The following is a 19583-nucleotide window of genomic DNA, read 5'->3' as shown; positions in this document are numbered from 1 at the left end:
CCTGTGACCCCGACCCCGTCACTAACCTCTTTGACTCTACGTGTCCTCCACTGTAAATCCTGTTTACCGTGGAGCTCAAACCACAGTGTTAGCCCTGAAAGGGCCTTGAAATTCTAAAACTACACATATATTATACTGACAATGAAGAATTGGTCCCTGCTCCCTAGAAGCTCCCAATCTGGGGGTAGAAGGGTATGAGAGGGGTCAATATGGACCCTTATTTCAGCTATTCTAACCTAAGAATGGCCTATGTGAAGTTCTGAAGGAACGTAACTTGGGGTATTGGCTTTCAGCTTGGACATTTCGATTTTTGTAGGGTTATCTGTCTTTTTTTTTTCCTTATTCTTTTCTTTTTTCTTTTCCTTCCTTCCTTTTTTCCTTCCTCCCTCCCTCCTGCTGCACCCCCCTTTCAATTTTTTTGCTCTAAAATTTTCCAAGATGGCTGCTTCATTTCTCTAATTTACTGTTTCTATGTGGGTTTGACAAGAGTGGGTCAGAGAAAAGAGACTCACAGGAAAAGCAGAGGCTGCAGATGGTGAGCTGACCCGGAGAGAAAGCTGACCTCGGCCAGAGTGTTTGGTCACGTGCCCTCTTCCCATCCCTGGGCTGGGGTTGAGGCAACAGGGTCCCACTGAGGGGTCAGTGCCCGTCAGGAATTGCCCCATCTCAAGTTCTGTTCCCTGACTACTCTAATTTTATCCTTTTGTGCTTTCATAGAATAGGGAATATCTGCTGTGAAATCACTGTATGTGAAGAATTATTCTGTGCTCTGTGGCATTTGTATGCTTCCACATAAGACCCAAGCCTGTCATTCAAACACCATAATAATTGCTGACATTTATTGATGACTGGTGTACTATTTATATGTGACTAATGCGTGCACAGCACAGGTACTAAGCTATGCCCTTTGGCGTCTATTATGTCATATAATCATCACAACAGCCCTATGAGGAGAGTGCTGTTTCTATCCCATTTTTCCATGGAGGAAACCAAGTTGATCTAATTTGCCCCAGGTCACATGGCAGTGAGTGGCAGAGCTGAAATCCTCACCCAGGGCAGACAGCTCTGGAGCGCAGGTCTTCACCTGTGTGCTGTGCTGTTCCCACCTTCTACCAGGAAAGAGAGGCCTCACACACAAGCGCAACCCCAGGCAGATCTGCGTACATACTGCACGGGGGGTACACGCGGAAGGAACGCAGCAGAGGCTGTGCTGGGCAGGGTGCAGAGGGCAGATGAGTGTGCACAGAGAGGCGTTTAAGAAAGGGCCACGTGCCTCAGGGCAGGGGAAGGGGGGTCAGGGCAGTGGATGGTCAAGAGGTTGTTGTTGCTAGGGCCCCAGGTGTGGACTGACGGATGGAGAAGGAGGGAGAAGTAAGACTTGCTTCCAAGGCTATCGCCCTAACCACAGGGTGAACTGGCCCATTAATGAGAGAGCAGCGCCAGAGAGGTCCTACGAGGTCTAGCTTCCCAGAATTGGTCTCCTGGGATGGGAGTTTTAGATCCAAAAATGGTGAAGTGGTGCCCCAGCATACTGGCTGGAAGTCATCTAGAACCAAGCAGAGCCTGGGTTCTGTCTCTTGACTGTGGTGACCCAGCCCTGGCTCCTGGACACTCACTCTGCCCTCTGCCCTCTCTTGCAGCTCTTGCAGGAGGCCACCATGAGCTCACTCTGGTGCTCAGGGACTGGAGATGTCATCGAGGACTGGTGTCGCTGCGACTCCACGGCTTTTGGAGTGGACGGACTCCCCACCTGTGCGCCTCTCCCACAGCCTGTGTATGACTCCCTTTCTCTGCCTCTCTTTTACGTGCTCACCTCTCTCATTTCTGCAAATACACATTACAGAGCACGCACTTGTTACAAAGCAAAGGGGTGGGGGCCGGGGAACAGGAAGAAAAACACGAGACAGTGCTTGGCCTCAGCCAGCTTTCAATCTTAGGGGAGGCAGGCACACAGAGGGTCATAGGAGAAGACATGGTTTGATAAGAATTATTGGAGAAGTTTAAGTCAAGTGTTAAAGGGAATGGTCAAGTCTGAATTTGGGGGATGGTGAAGGCCACACTTGAATTTCTCCTTGAAGGTAGAGAGGGTAGGACAGCATGGCCAGAAGATCAGAGGGGTAAACTGACGTTGCAGTGGAGTAAGTGAGAGATCGGTAGTGAGACACTACTAGGCCAACGACACATTTCCTGGGTGGCAGTGCTGTGTGGAATCATTAGGTATTGCTATCCCTTCCGTTTAAGAGACAAGGAAATGCATTCAGATGGGCTGAATGATTTTTCCAAGGTCATCAAACAGGGAGCAGAGCTACCACGGCTAAGAGGCCGTGATCTCAGCCATGATAGCGTAGAGAGGACACAACGGAGAGATGACTTTGGGTAGAACCAACGGGGCATTGTGGGTGACTTGCAGGTGTGAGAGGGAGAAGTTGAGAATGGACCTAAGACTTCAGCCCCTGGTGGCTGGGAAGACGAATAGGCCGCATCTGAGAAAAGAAGCATCAGAGGATATGCAGGTTTGAGGAGGAGGCTGTGTCTGGTTGGACTCATCTTGGAGATAGAGCAGGGTAGTCCTACCGAGATGTTCAGTGGTCAGAGAGAAAGATGGTTTAGAGAAATAGACACTAGAGATAAGAAGATTTAAATCAACCCCAAAGAAATGAGCAATGGAACCATAGCTATGAGAAAGGATACTCCCGAATAAGTAAGAGAGGGTCGGAGACGGGCATTAGGGGCTATCTGCATTTGAGGGGTGAACAGAGTAAAAAGGGCTGGTAAGGTGGTTCAGGATGAACATGTCCAGTTTCTTTGCCTTTGGGGAAGGCTGAACAGAACTGGCCAAATCCCTGTAAATCCTGGCGGGCTAAGGCCCGAGGCAGACACCCGCTTAGCCACTACTATGGCATCTGCCCTGGGAGTGAAGCACAGACGTATGGGGTCTAGTAAGGAGTGCTGGCAGAAAGCTGGAGTTGCATGGCCCCATGGATTGGTGAGGCGATGAAAGCCCAAAGGGAGGGTCAGGACCTGCAGGAGTGGGAGGGCCGAGTCAGCAGGAGCGAGCCAGCAGGAGGACACCAGCAAGTGAGAGGCTGCTCGTGTGGATGCTGCCCTCCGGCCTGTTGCAGGGAGGTGCTGTTGGGCATCAAAGAGCCAGGACTGACCAGGAAGAGAACCGAGAAAGAGGAGAACACAACAGTAGACTGTCAGCGCAAACCAATGTCTTCTTTTGTCTACATGCCCTCTCTCTCTGGGTAGTTTTAGATACCCCAGCGCTTGGCTTCTTGCTCTTTACGGCCATGACTTGGATCTCTTGAGTCAAAAGAGAATCAAGCTCATTCTTAGTCAAAGTCCTTTCTTTTGGTATAAAGGGAGCCACTAGAAGCAGATGGCTTTTCTAGATGGATTCACCCACTAAGAAAATTACCTGAATTTTGACACAACACTGAAGCCACTAAACAGTTACCATCGGGTGGACACAAGATCCAACCATTGATGTCTCAGGGCTGATTTCCTTTCTAAACCTGTGTTTACTATATGTTATTGCTAAAGATCAAATTGGGCTAAATTTCCATAAACAGGCACATCTATTAAGGACTTCACTTCTCTTGTCAACTTTAATCACTTCTTTTAGTAGCGGACCTTAGTTTCTTGAATGTTTCTTGGTAATTGGAAATAGAAATGCACTCTGGTCTTACACGAATCTATGTAAATCATGCGTGCTGCTATTTCTCAGTAGAGGCCGGCTTTGGTCCACATTTTCACAGAATCTGACTTCTCAGAAAGGCTTAGTTACTTACTTAAGCTTCCTAATGCTTTTTTTCTTCAAAATAGCACTCAGCATATGACTCTAATTAATGAATTTGTCAATATCCGCACTGTTTTGGGTCTGTCCCATCTTTCACGTCATACACAAAGTATGCACTCCTTCATAGTCAGCCACTAAAGGCATGTGTTTTGCATTATTTTCCCACTGGTTGAATTCCTTGCTATTGCTCCCACAGCCTCCCGTGATTTCTTCTTAAAGTTCTTATCACACATTATTATAATCACATGTATGATTGTATGTTTGTCTGTTGACCCCTCCATAAAAGAAGGGGCTGGGGTTGGCTCGTGTACCACTGCCTCTTGAACACCAAGCACATTCCGATACATAATAGGTGCTCAACAAACATTTGCTGAATTGAAATGGACCGTTGCCTTCGTGTGCTCCATCCGTAGCCCCTGGCACAGTGACCTCCTGAGATCAGTGACAGGCATCTGTGAGCTGAGTAGAGAGCAGAGGCTGATGATTATGGGAGGTCATGAGATATGGGGACTAAGGATGAAAGTGAATGGCAGGGATGCGTGAGACGGAGGGACACTGGAGTGAGCAGGAGCCGAGAAAATCCCCACTAGCCAGTGGTCTAGAAAGAAACCCGGAATTGGAAGCAAGTGAGAAATCTGAGATACACCTATGAAGTCAGAACAAGGCAGCAAATTGAAACCACTTGGACAATTAGGAGATCCACACCACGAACGTCAATAATGTGTAGTGAGTCTTTGCAAGGCACAAAGACGTATGAGATGGCAAGGCAAAAGACTCTGAATTGGAAAAGGCAAAGAAAAACTGAAGTCAAGAATCAGAATATTCAAAGAAACCCAAGAGCAAAGAAAGAACCTGAAATCAGAGCCCAAGTCTGCAGCCACAGGACATCACCGTGAAGAAAACTTGACATGTGGTCAACTTTCTCTTGCCTGTAAAGCCCCCTAGGAGCATAGCCTCTAAACAGAGCCTGTTGCGAGGGCCAGCCAGCAGAAGGTGTCGGGAAGAAAGTATGCTAGTACGCATAGCAAGAGGGCAAGCCAGGGTTTCCCCCACGGGGCAGACTCTGGTAATGCTATGGAAACTGAGCTGACCTTGGCCTTGTTAATGCAGGGCTCTCCCAGACACCACCTCAGGGAAACTTGGTATGAGCTTTGTAGGCACATTCTCTTATTTTCAAGAGCAAATCCAGAAATTGTATTTCCAAGCCCTATATAGGACCACCCAGAAATCCCTGTCCACTGACCCTATAAGATGTAGGTCCTCATTCATCTTTGACTCAACTACTTATTTATTTGCAAACAGATGTTGAGTTCCCAATGTGTAACAGGCACTTAAGAGTAATAAAATACACATTCCAGGGATCTTCAAGAACCATTGCTCTCTGATGAAAGAGACAAGCTCTCAGAGAGATCGTTCCAGTGGTCAGTTGAGAAAGGTTAGAAGGAAGACTTAAGGGTGTAACAGCTGAGAAGGCGGCCAGTATCAGAAGAGCATTGCAGGATTCAACAGGGTCCCCATGCCATGTCTCTTCCTGTCTTGCACCCAGGCTGAGACTCTCCACGGTTCATGAGCCCAGCAGCACCCTCGTGGTCCTGGAGTGGGAACACTCAGAGCCTCCGATCGGGGTGCAGATTGTAGATTACCTCATCCGTCAAGAAAAGGTCACTGACAGGATGGACCACTCCAAAGTGGAGACAGGTGAGCCTCTCTGACTTCATGGGCTCCTGTTAATCTATTGGTAAAAAGAAGAGAAAAGAAAAATGTCCTGCCTCCTAGCCTTTGCTCCAGGTCTCTGGTGTCCAAGGGCAGTGCAGGAGGAGCGGGGGTAGAGGGTGGGGGGAGGTGGGGAAGCAGGAACAGCCATCTCGCCCATTTAAGAGTTTTTGCATGGTGAGCATCTGACAAAGTCTTGTTTTGATTTTGTTTTTCTTTTTGTTTATTAAAGAGGTGTCCATTTCATTGCCTCTAGGCACACTCACAAAGAAACAACAATGCAGTACACTAGTTATCCTAGCCCACAATTAGGAAACAATTCTGTGCTAACCACTGCCATGATTAGAGAAAAAAAAAAATTCCTTTGCTAATAACCCCCCTCTGGGCAAAAGCATGCGCAAACAGATGTGCTTAGCCCGTGTCTTGTCCTAAAGCAAACTCTGCAGTTGCCAGGTCCAGCTAGAAGAGGGAAGCTTTGAGAAGTGGAAACACCCCATGAACAATGTTCCAGGCCTCAGGATTTTGCTGCCTACATGTAGGGAAAGGTCAACATAAATCATCCCTAAATCCTACGTGTGAGTGTGGTCCCCCACAGGATGGAGGCGTCCTCAGTCTGGTGCAGGGCAAGTAAGCTCCGCCGAAATGGTCCGCGAGGCTGGGAGGCATATGCACGGCCCTCCGTCATGGAGAGCTGCCTCCCGCTTCCCCCGGGGCCCTGGCCCTGTGCGCAAAGGTACTGCGAAGGGCCGAAGGGCGGGCAGTGGTCCCTGCCCTTGCCAAGAACATTTCATGAAAGAGCTCACACATGTGTGTACATCTTGCCGTGGTTGAGTCTGGACTCACTCCGGACAAATGACTCTAAATTGATTAAACATGAAACAGAATAGACAATTCCTTCTAGGTCTTTTTTCTCCACTAGGAATTTGAGAAGACTGAGGACCAAGCAGTTCTAATGTTAAGTTCTCGTTGAACTGATGCCGTCTCCTTGCTTGGCCGGCACTGTTTCTCATGGCCTTTTCCATTCCTTCCCCTCCCCCCCCCATCTGGGGCAGAAACGGTGCTGAGCTTTGTGGACGACATCATCTCTGGAGCAAAGTCTCCTTGTGCCATGCCTGCTCAGGTGCCAGACAAGCAGCTCACCACCATCTCTCTGATCATTCGGTGCCTGGAACCGGACACCATCTACATGTGAGTGACACACGCCTGCTTGAATGTCCCGAGGCTCTGAGCTCCTTCCTTTTTGCTGCCTGAGTCCCTTTAGAAACTCGGAAAAATATTTTGAGTTTATCAAGTCTTACCCTGATCAGCATTATGGAGAACTTTCTAGGGACCGGAAAGGGAAGATTAAGAGAGACAAGAGCTTTAAAGGGCTTGCAACACGGAAAGGAAATATACAAACAACTAACTTTAACATCAGAGAGGAAGACATAGAGTCTAGATGGAAGAACAAGGAACGTGTAGAGGAGAAGAGGGAGGAGTAGCTGATTTCTAACTAGAGTGGACATCACCCACTTGGGTCATGTAGGATTTCAGTATGTAGAGTAATGTGGGAAAAGGCAGAGCGGGCTGAGGAACCAGCAAGGGCAAAAGCAAAGAGGCATGAAGGTAACTAGCAAGGAGTCCAATCGAGCGGAAGCTAATGGTAAGATGGAATGGAAGAAGTGATTCTGGAAAAATAGAGTGAATGTTCTAAGTCAAGGGAGATTATTAATTTTTTTAGACAAAAGGTGTAGAATAACAAGAACTCTGCTTTAGAAAAATAGCTCCGGGGACTTCGAAATAGTTTATGGAGGTAGAGATGGTCAGCATTTTTCTCCAAAGAAAATACGGTGGACTCTATCTCGTGGCACTCGGAACATCCCTATTCTCTCTGGGAGCACTTCCTCATTTCTCCCTGTGCTCCTGGAATAATAGTAAAATAGTTGTGAAGCAGAGACATAAAAGACACCAAAAGAGGAGAGAGATTGAGGGAATCTAAGTCATGATGGGAAAATATTGGGGGGTGGGGGCAGGGCAGAATTCCTGGTGATGTAGTTCTGGGACCTTTTGACCCCATCGGTATGAAAAACATTTTACAGTTTACAGATGAGGTCACAAGAATGTAGTCAAAGAATAAATCAGCTCCCTTTCCACAGGTAAAGAATTCAAAGGTAAAAAGCACTAGAAATGTGAGTGGCATTGCTTGCGAGATGAACGTAGATGATGACTGTCTTCCATCTAGGAAAAAGAGATGTCGCTTGGGGGCCATACTAGCAAAATACGTAAAGACAAGGGGTATTCTAGAGGAGCTGGAAAATACAGAGATGGAAAGGAGGATACTAGGACAAGGGAAAGCTGGCCTACGATTCTTAGCCCCTCTCATGCTGTTAGGTAATTGTGGCCCTTTATGAGAATGGGAACAGGCAAAAGGAGGAAAGATTAGGGATGGTGCAGTATAATGCCTCACACTCCGCGAAACTGGAATTCTCACTTATAGTAAGAGCTCACTAATCCCTGTCACTAAGTCACAACTGTTAATTAGGAATTTTGAAATTCCTGTGAACCAACCGTCGTCACCCATGTTGGGACCCTCCTCACGTGGGCCTGATTTGGCCACGTTTTCTGATCAAAGACCTGAGACTTATACCTTCTCCCACTCTGCTGACTTGGGTGAACGTCAGTGTTGCCCTCTTATGTCTGATAAAGCACCAACTTTCCGTCTGTGTTGATGATTGAAGTCAGGGACAGTGCATGGGGCGGAGGGAAGAAGCCGCCGGCTCCGTGGTGCTCCACTAGGTGGCGCTGCAGATCACGCGAAGAGAGTAGGGGAGGGCCAGGGAGAGCCTGTCCTCCCAGTAGCTTGAAGCCAGACTTTCAGTGCCTGGTAGGAGGAGAGAGCCCCGGATTAATTGTTGGAGACACATGGCGTCAAGCCTGATTCTACTTCGAAGCACTAGTCATTGTAAGCAAGATTGCAACAAAGTTTTCTTATCATTACAAGGGAGAGCTCAGCCTTCGTTTATGGGGTGCTTACTGTGTGCGGGAGCCTCTGGGAACCCTCGGGGACCCCGTGAGGTTGGAGTCTTGCTCTCATCTTACAGTTGAGGAAACTGAGTTTCAGCAACACGGAGTAACTTCCACAGAATTGCAAGCTGGTTGTCCGGGGTGTGGTGGTGGTTAAGAATTGAATCAGGGTTTTCATTTTCTTCCCTGATTGCTTCTCACTCCGCAGCTGCTCCAGGCTACCAGAAGGATCTAGCTGCACCATCTCATTTCCTCACGTGAAAGCATAGAGCTGGCCCTTCACCTGGGCTCCACGGAGGCAGAAGGGCATTTCAGAGGAGCTGGCTTATTTTGTCAGCTTGTGCGTTTTATTTAATGCATTTAAAAAACATGATTCTGAGAATCCTGGGTCCACAGTACAAAACATTTAAGAAGCCCTGGTTGAAAGGGGTCTTAAAACGTGTCTGGTTCAACATCTTCAATTTACAGAGAAGGAAACTGAGGCCAGAGCGGAGAGGTGACTCCCCTTCTAGCCCACCCCCGTCATCACAGCCTGTGCTCACAGGAGAACTACTGCCTTTGGGAGCCTGTGGGAGCAGACAGTTCGGAAAAGGGGAGTGAACTTGGAGCCATCAGCAAAAACCGCCACACCTGCACAGGGATGCGTGAATGTGCACGAGGCGGTCAGCCCTGGACACGGGGGCCCAGGGTGCTCCTTGCACACCAAGGTTCAGGAGCCAGAGCCAGGCTGTGTCTGTTCTCACACACTCACACACACACTCTGTCTCATACACTCACCCACATACTTCCACACACTCTCACACCCCCATGCACTGTCTCTCACACCCTCACACACTCACCTGCACACTTCCACACACTCTTACACACCCACACACTCTCACACACACCTTCACACACTCTCATACCCCCCACATGCTCTCTCACACCCACACTCTCTTTCACACACACCCACACACTCTCACACCTCCCACAAACATTCGCACACACTCTCACATCCTCACACCCACACACCCACACTTTCACACACACACACCCCTTCTCTCTGTCACACACACACGCTCACATCAGGTAGGCGTTGTCACAGACTCTAAGGACAGGCTGAACAATGCAGTCAGGTGGAGGTGGAAAGGGCCCAGAAGTCTTGGACGAAGCAGGAACCGTACTTCCACGTTAGCCCTTCATCTGGGAGTAGGGCTTCTGTCTCTTGTCCACTCATTCTAGCTAAGCTTCTTACTGTCCTACGAGTGCTCGATGGCGGAAACCATAATGCTGACAATGAACGGAGCAGCCCTTCCCCATGAAAATGTGTGAAGTGCTCCATGGGCTTTGGTAGTCAAAGTAAGCTGGCTGCTGTCTGCTTCCCTCCAGGACCTACGGAGCCGGCCCGCTGAGGAAAGGTTCTTAGGATAAACCCCATCTCTTACTTAGAAGGTTAGGGGAAGGATCTTCTTTCCTAACACCTTGCTTTGCTATTAAAAATAGTAAGGGCTTAGGACCCTAACTTTTGTACTAATTGCCCTGTCAGAGTAATGTGAGAATTCACTTGAGTACAGGCATTTTCATTCCAGCTGGGGATCCGATCAATCCCCAGTTAGTTAATGGGGAGCTTACGGCGACGAGGGCATAGAGCAAAGCTGCTTGGAGGGGTGGGAGCAGCTGGGGGGGAGTTCACACCACCCAAGGCTCCCAGGCACCGAGGCAGAGGGTCCCAGCACGGCCTGCAAGATGGTGGCCCTCCTCAGAGGCTCTCATTTCTCTCTCCCTAGCACTCCTGCTCCATGGAGGGGACACAGGTGTGTGAAGGGGAACCGTGTCCATGTGTGGGAACGGCAGACTGCAGGTGCAGGTCTCAGGGGTGCCCTGGCTGCCTCTGGGCCCATCCCTGAGAACCTTAGCTCAAGAGAGTCTGGAGTAGGTGGGCAGAGGAAGGAGTTGAGACCCTGCCTGAGACCTGGGTTGTAGGACAAGACTCAGGATCTGAGCAAGGTTCCAGACAGGCTGACCAGATGCCCCAGCTTCAGGTTTGGTGGCCTCAGCCACAGTTCTAGAAACAGCACATACCAGTGGGCTGATCAGGTGTGTGGGGGGGCCAGATAGTGAAAACATTTCGGGGGGCTGCCATTGCTAGGGATCCAGGCAGCCCCTGGGAACCTGTGTGGGGCTGGTGTGGTGCAAAGAGCCCATTCAGATGGAGAAAGAGAAGGGTGGTGGGGAGACATGCAAACCCACCCTAGCCAAGCATGGCCGTCGGGCAGGGCCGCTGCTCCTCTCTGCTAACGGCGCCCTCCCCTGTCTGCCAGGTTCACCCTGTGGGGAGTGGACAACACTGGACGGCGCTCCAGGCCCAGTGATGTGATCCTGAAGACCCCCTGCCCCGTGGTCGATGATGTCAAGGCCCAGGGTAAGTTACGCTGAGCCCAGGAGAGCCTGCAGGGGGCCGCAGCCCCTTGCTGCAAGGGAAGCGGGAGCAAGGGCGTCAGACAGAACAACCTGGGTTCAGCGGGGGAGGGGGAGCCCTCAAGGCCCAGCCCCGGGGCGGCAGGGGTCTGGGAGTGCTCCTCCAGCTCTGCCTCCGGCGGATAGCCTCACAGCCTGGGAGTCACAGAGCCCGAGGACACGCGGACGAAAGCCCCGGGCACACGTGGTAACACACCAGGCGCTTAGGTTCGTGGTGGAGTCCCGTGGCCTCTGCTCTCAGGATTCCTCTCTTCACGTGTGTGTACATCTGCAAAGTCATTTTGAATTAAAACATAGAAAGGCTACAGATGTGGACATCCGTACAAACAGCACACCTGCTGGAGCTCCTTTCCTCCCGATGCCCCTGGCGGCTCTTGATGGTGTCCTCGCTCTGAGGCTAAGCACATACCCTCCAAGGCCAGGATTTGGCTGTCCTGGGCACCCCCTCCCCGGGGCTCTCGCACCAAGAACAGGGCTCCGGCCAACCACTGCAGGCTGTCCGGGGGGAATGGGGCTGATGTGCACAGGAGCGGAACATGGGCCAATGTGGGGAGCTCAGCCGTGCAAGTTTCGGGAAGAGGAACAGTGTGGCCAAGCCGATTGCTGGCCCCTGAGAGACGACTCCCGGCTGCAGGTATATTGGGCTGACTGTGAGAGGCACAAGCCCGCAGCCACCAAGGGGTGCACCAAAGCACAGCGGGGAGAGGGACCAGACCTATGTTAACTAAAATCACCGATGCTGTAGCACTTTACAGCTTCTGGAAGGATTCTCACGTTAATCTCCTCGTTTAAAGTGTGTGATACGGTTTCTTTTCAACTCAGGAATCTGATCATATTAAGGCCCCTTCTTAAAACTCTTTAAGGGATTGCCATTCTTCTTCTAAGACCAAAATACTTAACAGATGCATTAGGACCTAAATGAGGTGACCCTTGCCCACTTTTCCAGCCTCTTCTCGTCCACTCTCCCCATCCGTCTCTGCATTTCAGCCTCACTGCCTTTCTCAGGTCCTCCACACTGTTCCCACTCCTACCACTGGCCCTTTGCACGTGTCCATCTTGTTACCTCAAACGTCCTTCATCCCCACCCCTGATTAACCGATGAGCTCCCCTCAGCCTGCAGATTTCGGGTCAAGTGTCCCTTCCTCGGTACAGTCAAGAGGTCAAGGGCCACTGCTAGATGTTCTCACAGTATCATGTTCCTTTCCTTCAACTCATTCATCTCCATTTGTTATTAGAATCATGTGTTCAATATCTACCTCACCGGACAGCGAGCTCCAGGGGAGCAGAGCCTGGTTTGGTTTACTCACTATTCTGTCCCAAACACTTAGAAGGAAGACAGCATGGTGACCGACTGGTTGCAGACAATCTTAGACTCTGGAGTCAGACCATCCAGCTTCAAATTCCTGCTCTGCTATGTACTTGACCTTGAGCAGTTTACTTCACCTTGTGCCTCAGTTTACTCCTCTATAAAATGGGGGAAGGGATAATAGTACCTACCTGATAAGATGTGTAAGAATTAAATGAGTGAATTTACGTTATTTTTTTAAGTGCCCATCCCATAGTAACTGTTCAGTAAATTCAGGGGAGTGTACATTCCAACACTGTGCCCCTCGTAGTCAACCTGATACAGCCGGAGTCAGGGGACATAATGAGGTGATTTCAGAGATAAGCACAGAGTTTCCCTGATTGAAATCAGCTCAGCCTAGAATTCCAGCATCGGTGTCTCTGTTAATTTGGAAATGCTGCCCCTTACCATGCAGTCTGCTTTCTAATAGGGACCCAGCAAGGTTCACTGAATGTATAGAATGCTGCCCCCATTCTATAGATGAGGAAATTGGGATACAAGGTTGAGTGAACAGCTGACCAGGGCCACAAAGTGAGCCTTGAACAGAGTCAGCACTCAGACTCATTATTTGACATCAATTCGCATTTGCCTACGATGTCAAATCAGATATTTAGAAGGTCATTGTGTAAAAGAGTGAAAACCTTTCTCTGTCTCTGAATGAAGAAAAGACCTCATTAAAAAAAAAAAAAGAGTGTTCAAGTTTGGTAGAAAAAAAAATTCTCCCTTTCAGGATTATTAGACTCCACTGGGACGTTCCAGTGGCGTGGAGATCTTTACGTATAAGACAGATGTGTTTCTTCCCGGAGTGAGTGCTGCCTGGCTTACAGGGTACGGACCAAATGACTTTTGAAGTTCTAAAAATCCCTTGATGATGAAACAGAGTCTGGGGTTGAAAACCCTCAGATGAGAGGCTCTCTGGAGAGGCTCCCTGGCACAATTAGGTAATCCTCTGTTGATTTCTTACTCCAAGCCAGAAAGAGGCAGGTGATGAGAAGGTGCCCCAGCTAATTCTGTTTGGAGGGACTTGCTTCTGTCNTGCTTCTGTACTTGCCGGCCACGTAGGCACCTTGCACTTGCTGGCTCTGTAGCCGCTGGCTGGTGGCGGGGCCTCAGGGAGGCAAGGAGCAGGTAACCCTGCAGCACAGCGCCACCTGCAGGAATCGATGGACAGAGGGCGACCCTGCAGGAAAGAGGGGCCAACATAGAGTAGCCTGCCTGGGAGAGACCACTCTTCTGTTTCTCTGTGGGGCTCCTCTGGGTTAATTCCAGCCCCCAAAGGGAATCAAGATGGGCTTCTGCCCACGTGGGCTCCCCGACAGAGAAGGGTGTCTGAAATCCCAGCTGGGTGCAGGAAAGTCAACTTCGTGCCGAGAGAACCAGCTGGCGTCCCCAGGTGCTTTTACTCTTCTGCCAGGAGGGAGTCCTGTACGGGCCAAACGTGCAGAGCCGACATGGACTCGAGCGGATCCTCACAAATTAACACAGTTCTGCAGCTCTACCGAAAAACCATATGCTCTGCCTCCTTCCAGCCCAGATGGTGATCATGAATATAGCTCACTTGGGTCTGAGTTCAAACCTAATAACAAATGGGAATTAGCTTTTAAGTGACCCAGAGCATGACCTCCGCTCGTAATTATCCAGCAGGAAGCCAGACTATTCCTTATATGAACACTTTCCCTAAACCAGATACTTTCTATGAAGAATTTTACCACATCATGACACTAAAGCCACTGAGCAAGTGAGTTTCTACCCGTGTTCTACTGAAAGCATCTTTCCCGCATGCCAGCAGTTAAGACTAGCCTCGTCTCCCGGCTGGAGCATGGCCTTGCAAGAGTTCTCTGTGAAGCTTCACGAGGGAAGGCTCGCTCTCCTCCATCACTCCCCCAGCACCCATCCTTCTTTCCTGATGCCAAACATAAATTCTTGTCCCTTCCTTCCTTTGCCATTTATTGAGCCCTGGGATGAGATACTGCAGGAACAACCATAATTAGACTCAGAATTTGTTCTCAAGAATGGTGTCATCAGATTTCATAAATGCATCAAATCAGACCACATATATTAAGCCCCGAGTAAATACCTGGTCTAGGCATTAGGGGGCAAAACCCCTGCCTCCTGGAGCTTAGATTTCAGCAAGGGTGACAAACCACAAAAGATAGTAAAACAGGTGTTTCAGATGGTGATGTATGTTATGGAGACTGACCAGCAAGGAAATGGGATAGGCAATGCAGAGGGCAGCATTTTAACTGACGTGGTTAGGGAAGGGGGTGAAGGAGGAAGACACACAGATACCAGGGGGAAGATCATTCCAGATAGAGAAACAACAGGACAGAGATGCCTGATGTGTTTGAAGATGAGAAAGGAGGCCCCGTGGTAGCGAGGGATGCAGAGGAGAGAAGGTGGAGAGGAGTTGCCAGAGGCCATGGGGTGGATCCCGTGGGGCCCCAGCACAGGGATGGGGACTCGGACTGGGACTAAGCAGGGAAGCACTGAGCACTTCAAGCAGAAGAGGGACGTGATTGGGCTTAGCGTTTCACAGGCTCATTTCCCCTGCTCGTGCTGAGCGTGGACTCCAAGTAGCAGGTCCAGTGAGGAGCCAAGGCAACAGCAGGGACAGAGGAGAGAGGATGCTCGTGAGAGAGGTGGCAAGAAGTGGTCTGGTTCTAAATTATTTTGATGGTAAAACCAAAAGGATTTGCTGATGGCTTGGAGCAGGAAAGAAAGAAGTCATGCCAAGGCAGCCTAAGCAGAACCACCAAGTTCAATGGTTTGTGACCTTCCCCCGGCAGACCCCAGCATCCTAGGTGAAGACAGAGAAGAGGCCAAGGATGGAGAAAGCTGGTTGAGGGCACAGGCCATGGGCCCTGTGGGTTATGTCAGGAGGATGTAGACATAGAGAGAGCTGATACCCGGAAAGAATGGCAGAGCCGAAAGACCTGGGGGCTGAAGGACAGATTTGATGGCGGGAGGAAGTACAGGAGGCTTGAAAGGAGGTTGTGTTCATGGATGTGATATTGGAATTTACCATCTCAAAGCTGGAGAAGGTCTCAGACATGATGATTGACTTTGGTGGCTGGGATGGGGGGAGGGTGTCTAGTCTTAAAGAGGTTTCTCATGTGGACAGTGAAGTCACCCAAAATGGTGATGAGAAATGAAGTGGAGAATGAACCAGATGCCAGATTTTTCCATGGTTGTAGAATAATGGTCAGGAAGTGAGCAGGGGGAAATAGGAAGAGGTAGGTGAGTTATTAAGGCGGGAGGACTTTTACATATATGCGTAGAGAGCAGGAAGTTATTTGCAGGAGGTCATGGGAGGCTGAGAGACTGGGGCATGGGAGCATTCCTCTGTGTGGGAGAATGCTTCGGGCAGGTTTCTGCCAACACAGGGACATGGAGAAAAGGAAGAGTGTTTGCCAAGGTCAAGGGTAAAGGGAGAGTTGTTTGCCATATTGCTGATCTTGGAGGAAGCAAGGAAAGTCTTGAGAGAATAAATTTGCATAGAACAGTGGTTCTCTGGCATGATCCAGACCAAGAGCAGCCGCAGTGTCACCTTGGAACTTGTCAGAAAGGCAAGCCCAGGTTCCATCTGAGACCTACTGAATCAGGAACTCCGGAGGGAGCCAACAATCCGTGTTTTCACAGGCCTTCCAGGTGGAGAATCAAGTTTGATTGCCAAGGCTGAGAGTCACGGGTGTGAAGGCAGCACAGAGTGGCCTAGGGAGGGGCTGCATGGGGAGAGCGGACAGGGGCTGGGGGTGGGGAGGGGACCTTGAGGTGTGGACAGCTCCAAGAATGACAAGAATCATTGCCCTCAGGTTTTCATAGGGAATCTTGTGGTCAGTTACTTCAGTATGGGGACAGACTGAGGTCTCAGCACCGCCCCCGCCCCCAGGACTAATGAAAATGGTGACTTAGGACTTCCATTCGGGGGACTTTTGTTATAGTATCAAGGGAGCCTTTAGGTGGTATGGATGCCTCCCAGGATTCTCATTTCATAGTAAATTTCATAGCCACTGCTGGGGTGTAAGAAAGCTCACTTCTGCCCCCGGAGTCACTCCTCTCATTCAAATAAGACTATTTGCACCAGTCTCTTGGACTCCTGCGTTTCAATGTCTCTCTCATGGCATTGGGGAAAGCATGATTTCGTGGAGAACCAGTAGTAATTCATCATCATCATGAATAATAATAATAAAATAACATCTCCTGTTGTCTGGCTCTCCTCTCAACTCATCTTACTCCAAATACTGGGGCTTATTTGCTGTTTTCAAATACGCAGCCCAGAGGCTGGGAGCTCTCTGCTGGCCTTGCTTCTCCCCAGCATGCTCTTCCCCACACAGCCCTGCAGTTCATGTCCTCCCCTCCTCCAGCTCTTGGCCCCAGGGTCGTCTCTTCAGTGAGACCCATCACCGCCATGCTGTTTAAAATCTCAGTGCCATGCACAACCCACCCATGCTTCCTTCTCTTGCCTGACTTCCTCCGACTTCCTCACCGACGACATTGTACTGGTGATATATATTGCTTCCCAAAATACCTCCTCCCTCTAGACTGTAAGTACCTCAACGGTGAGGAATTTTGTCAGGTTCTCCCTGATGTAGCCCAAGTGCCTAGAAAAATGTCGAGCACGTGGTAAGCCCTCAGGAAAAATTGTATTGAGTGAATGAATAAAGGTACGTTTCTTGGGTCCAGACGTTGAGCTGAAGAAAGGCTTTACATTTAATATCACTTTTAATCTCACCATAATCTTGGAAGGTGTATATCATTCACCATCATTGAACATCAAGACCCAGAGAGGTTAAGTAACTTGTCCAAGGCCACACAGCTGGTGTGACGTCATATGACGTCATGGTGCCAGTTCTTAACCACACCTCTGGGTCTGAGGGCTTCAGTCCCCACCCTGTTGGTTTATTCTGCTGCGTGAGAGGTACCAGCTCCCTTCCAATAACTAATAACTCAGCTTCCCTTTTCCATGATGAGGCCATGTCTGTAGACTCCCCATCATCTCTCCACGTGCATTTTAACTATTCCTGAACATCATGTATTTTAAAGACAGGGAAGACAGATCCTTATTTTGGATAGCCCAAGACTTCTGTGAAGCTGAAAACTGGGTAAAAGGACAACTAAAAATACTTTGTATTTTTTTCCATTCTCTGAGTTAGTGACTTCTTGAGATGCTGTGAAAGCTAATGAAGTAATATCTCCAGATTTTCACAGAGGAAATAGGAGGAACCAGAAATACTCATGCACTAGGAACCGAGCGTATATCCTTCTGAGCAGAGCACCCCATTTACTGATGTCGGCTTGTAAGCACACCCCAGAGTTAGATTATCTGGGTTTTAGGAGATTTATGGTGGCGCCCGGGCCTGTCCCACCTGGTCTCAGGCACACTTGCTGCTGCTAGGAAGAAGCGTGAGCTTCTCGGCCTCGACATGACCGTTGTGTTATGAGAGTAGTAAATATGCCGGAAATCACCTTCTCAGCCGTCTCTGTTCCCTGGCAGTGATAGTTATAACCAGGGCTCGGGGGCTCGGATGCTATTTCCCATCTCTAGAAGTAAGAACAGAGAGGCAGCAACAAAAAACCTGGGAAAAGGAACCCCAGACCTTCCTATCTGGGCTCTGGTCTGATCGCCCACATTTTCCCTCCCTGGTTTTTTATCTCAGTGCGCGTCCCCCTCCTCCTGTTGAAAACAGCACAGCTCTTAGAAGTCCCTCTGCTTCCGTCTGTCTCAACTCCAGAAACGACGGGCCCCTGAATTCTTACCAGGACTCCCTCTTGCTTGGCAACTAGGAGAAGTCCTTTATGAGAAACAGTCACCCCAGATCTGCATCCCCCAAGACTCTGCCCTCTCTATCTTAAGATGGCCAAACACTACTATCTCCTGAGCATTGGTACAAAAGAGCAATGGAAGATAGACAACGTTTGAAATCTTGACTCCAGCCCACACTGGCTATATGACCTTGGGTAGGTGACCTGGCCTCTCTTGGCCTCTCTCTGAATCTCCTCCTGTGGAGGAGAGGGACATTCAAATCCATCTTGCAGTGTTGGTACGAAGATTGGAGTTCATATATGTAAAGTTCTTGACAATTGGTAGGCCATTTAAAAGTAACTGGGGATACCATAGACTTTTATGTTCTAAGGCACTGTCCACTTTATCTCTTGATCCTATTTTAACAACCTGAGAATTTAAAAATCCTGAAAATCTAAATGGATTTCTGGACCGAAGTTATTTATAATGCAGTTAAGGTGTTGGCTAAAAGAGTTTGGTTGCTAAAGGATTTTCTAGCCTGGGGTGGAGAGAGATCACTGGAAAGATCATGAATTATATTCATTTAACGAACATTTTCTAAGCTACTCTGTTGTTTGGCCCTGTGCAAGCAGCTCAGGGCATGGCTCCTGTCCTCATCAGCAGTGGGCCAGATAGAGAAGTAAGGAAATCACTGCAGTGTCGGGACAGAGTAGGGGTAGAAATTCTCTTCCTTCCAGCCCAGAAAACCCCTACAACAATGACTTTGTCATTACCAACAGCTTAGAATTCACTTGGAATTGTGACAAGGAATCAGGTTGCTATGCCCTTTGGCTGACAGGGGGTCGAGTGGGCAAAGTGCTGGCTTGGAAACCCATAGACTGAGTTTCTTCATCCCCAGATTTAACACTGGATCGGAGACAGAGTTCTGCTCTCCAGATCTCAGTTCCCAGTTGTTGAGGAAGGAAATGCGAGCAGATCTCCTTTCTGACAGGTTTAGTACGAAAACATTTAATGATCAAGTGCCTCAGGCTCCGGAGGAAAAAATGCCAAGGCTATCCCAATTCATTGCCACTTTGTCACTTCACCAAGTTTGGTCTTAGCGGTGTATGCCTTGGAGGAGAAATCTAAGAGTTATAAATTAAACCGAAAGATCACTCATTTGGAGTTGCAGGATGTACTGGATTCCGTTTCTGTGTCACCACATATCTGCAGGCTTGTCTTCGCATCTGGTCCGGGCAGCCCTAGTGAGGGCTCTGCTGTCCGGCAGTCATGGGGCCGGGTTGCTTTAGGGACTGCGGCCGCTCCTCGGTCTTCACGTTGCTCAAGCATCACCCGACGGTGCTTCCCTCCATCCCTGAGCCAAATTTCTGCCCCCCTGGGCTTTCCTGTGCTTTTGCAGGACACCCTTGGAACCCCAGCAGATATAACCTGGAAGTGCAGGAGACCTAAAGCCTCATGGGGCAAACATGAAAAGTCCCCACAGAGCAGTCAGAGATGGGAGCTGGGGATAAAGTCTTCCA

General features: G+C 49.3%; 1 protein-coding gene across 2 annotated transcripts in view; it reads left to right on the top strand.

The window, feature by feature from the left end:
- Positions 1 to 19583, top strand: part of ASTN1 (astrotactin 1) — a 305257-nt gene that overhangs the window by 278345 nt on the left and 7329 nt on the right. For both annotated transcript variants that reach the window (XM_034666761.1, XM_034666760.1), the window contains exons 18-21: positions 1641 to 1774; positions 5349 to 5500; positions 6568 to 6703; positions 10819 to 10919. In XM_034666761.1, coding sequence (XP_034522652.1) covers positions 1641 to 1774; positions 5349 to 5500; positions 6568 to 6703; positions 10819 to 10919 — 523 coding nt within the window. The remainder of the gene's footprint in view (positions 1 to 1640; positions 1775 to 5348; positions 5501 to 6567; positions 6704 to 10818; positions 10920 to 19583) is intronic.

The sequence above is a fragment of the Ailuropoda melanoleuca genome, chromosome 8 (assembly GCF_002007445.2).
Source record: "Ailuropoda melanoleuca isolate Jingjing chromosome 8, ASM200744v2, whole genome shotgun sequence".
NCBI classification, from domain to species: Eukaryota; Metazoa; Chordata; class Mammalia; order Carnivora; family Ursidae; genus Ailuropoda; species Ailuropoda melanoleuca.
Note: the sequence above shows the minus strand (reverse complement) of the source record. Positions and strands in the feature narration are given on the sequence as shown.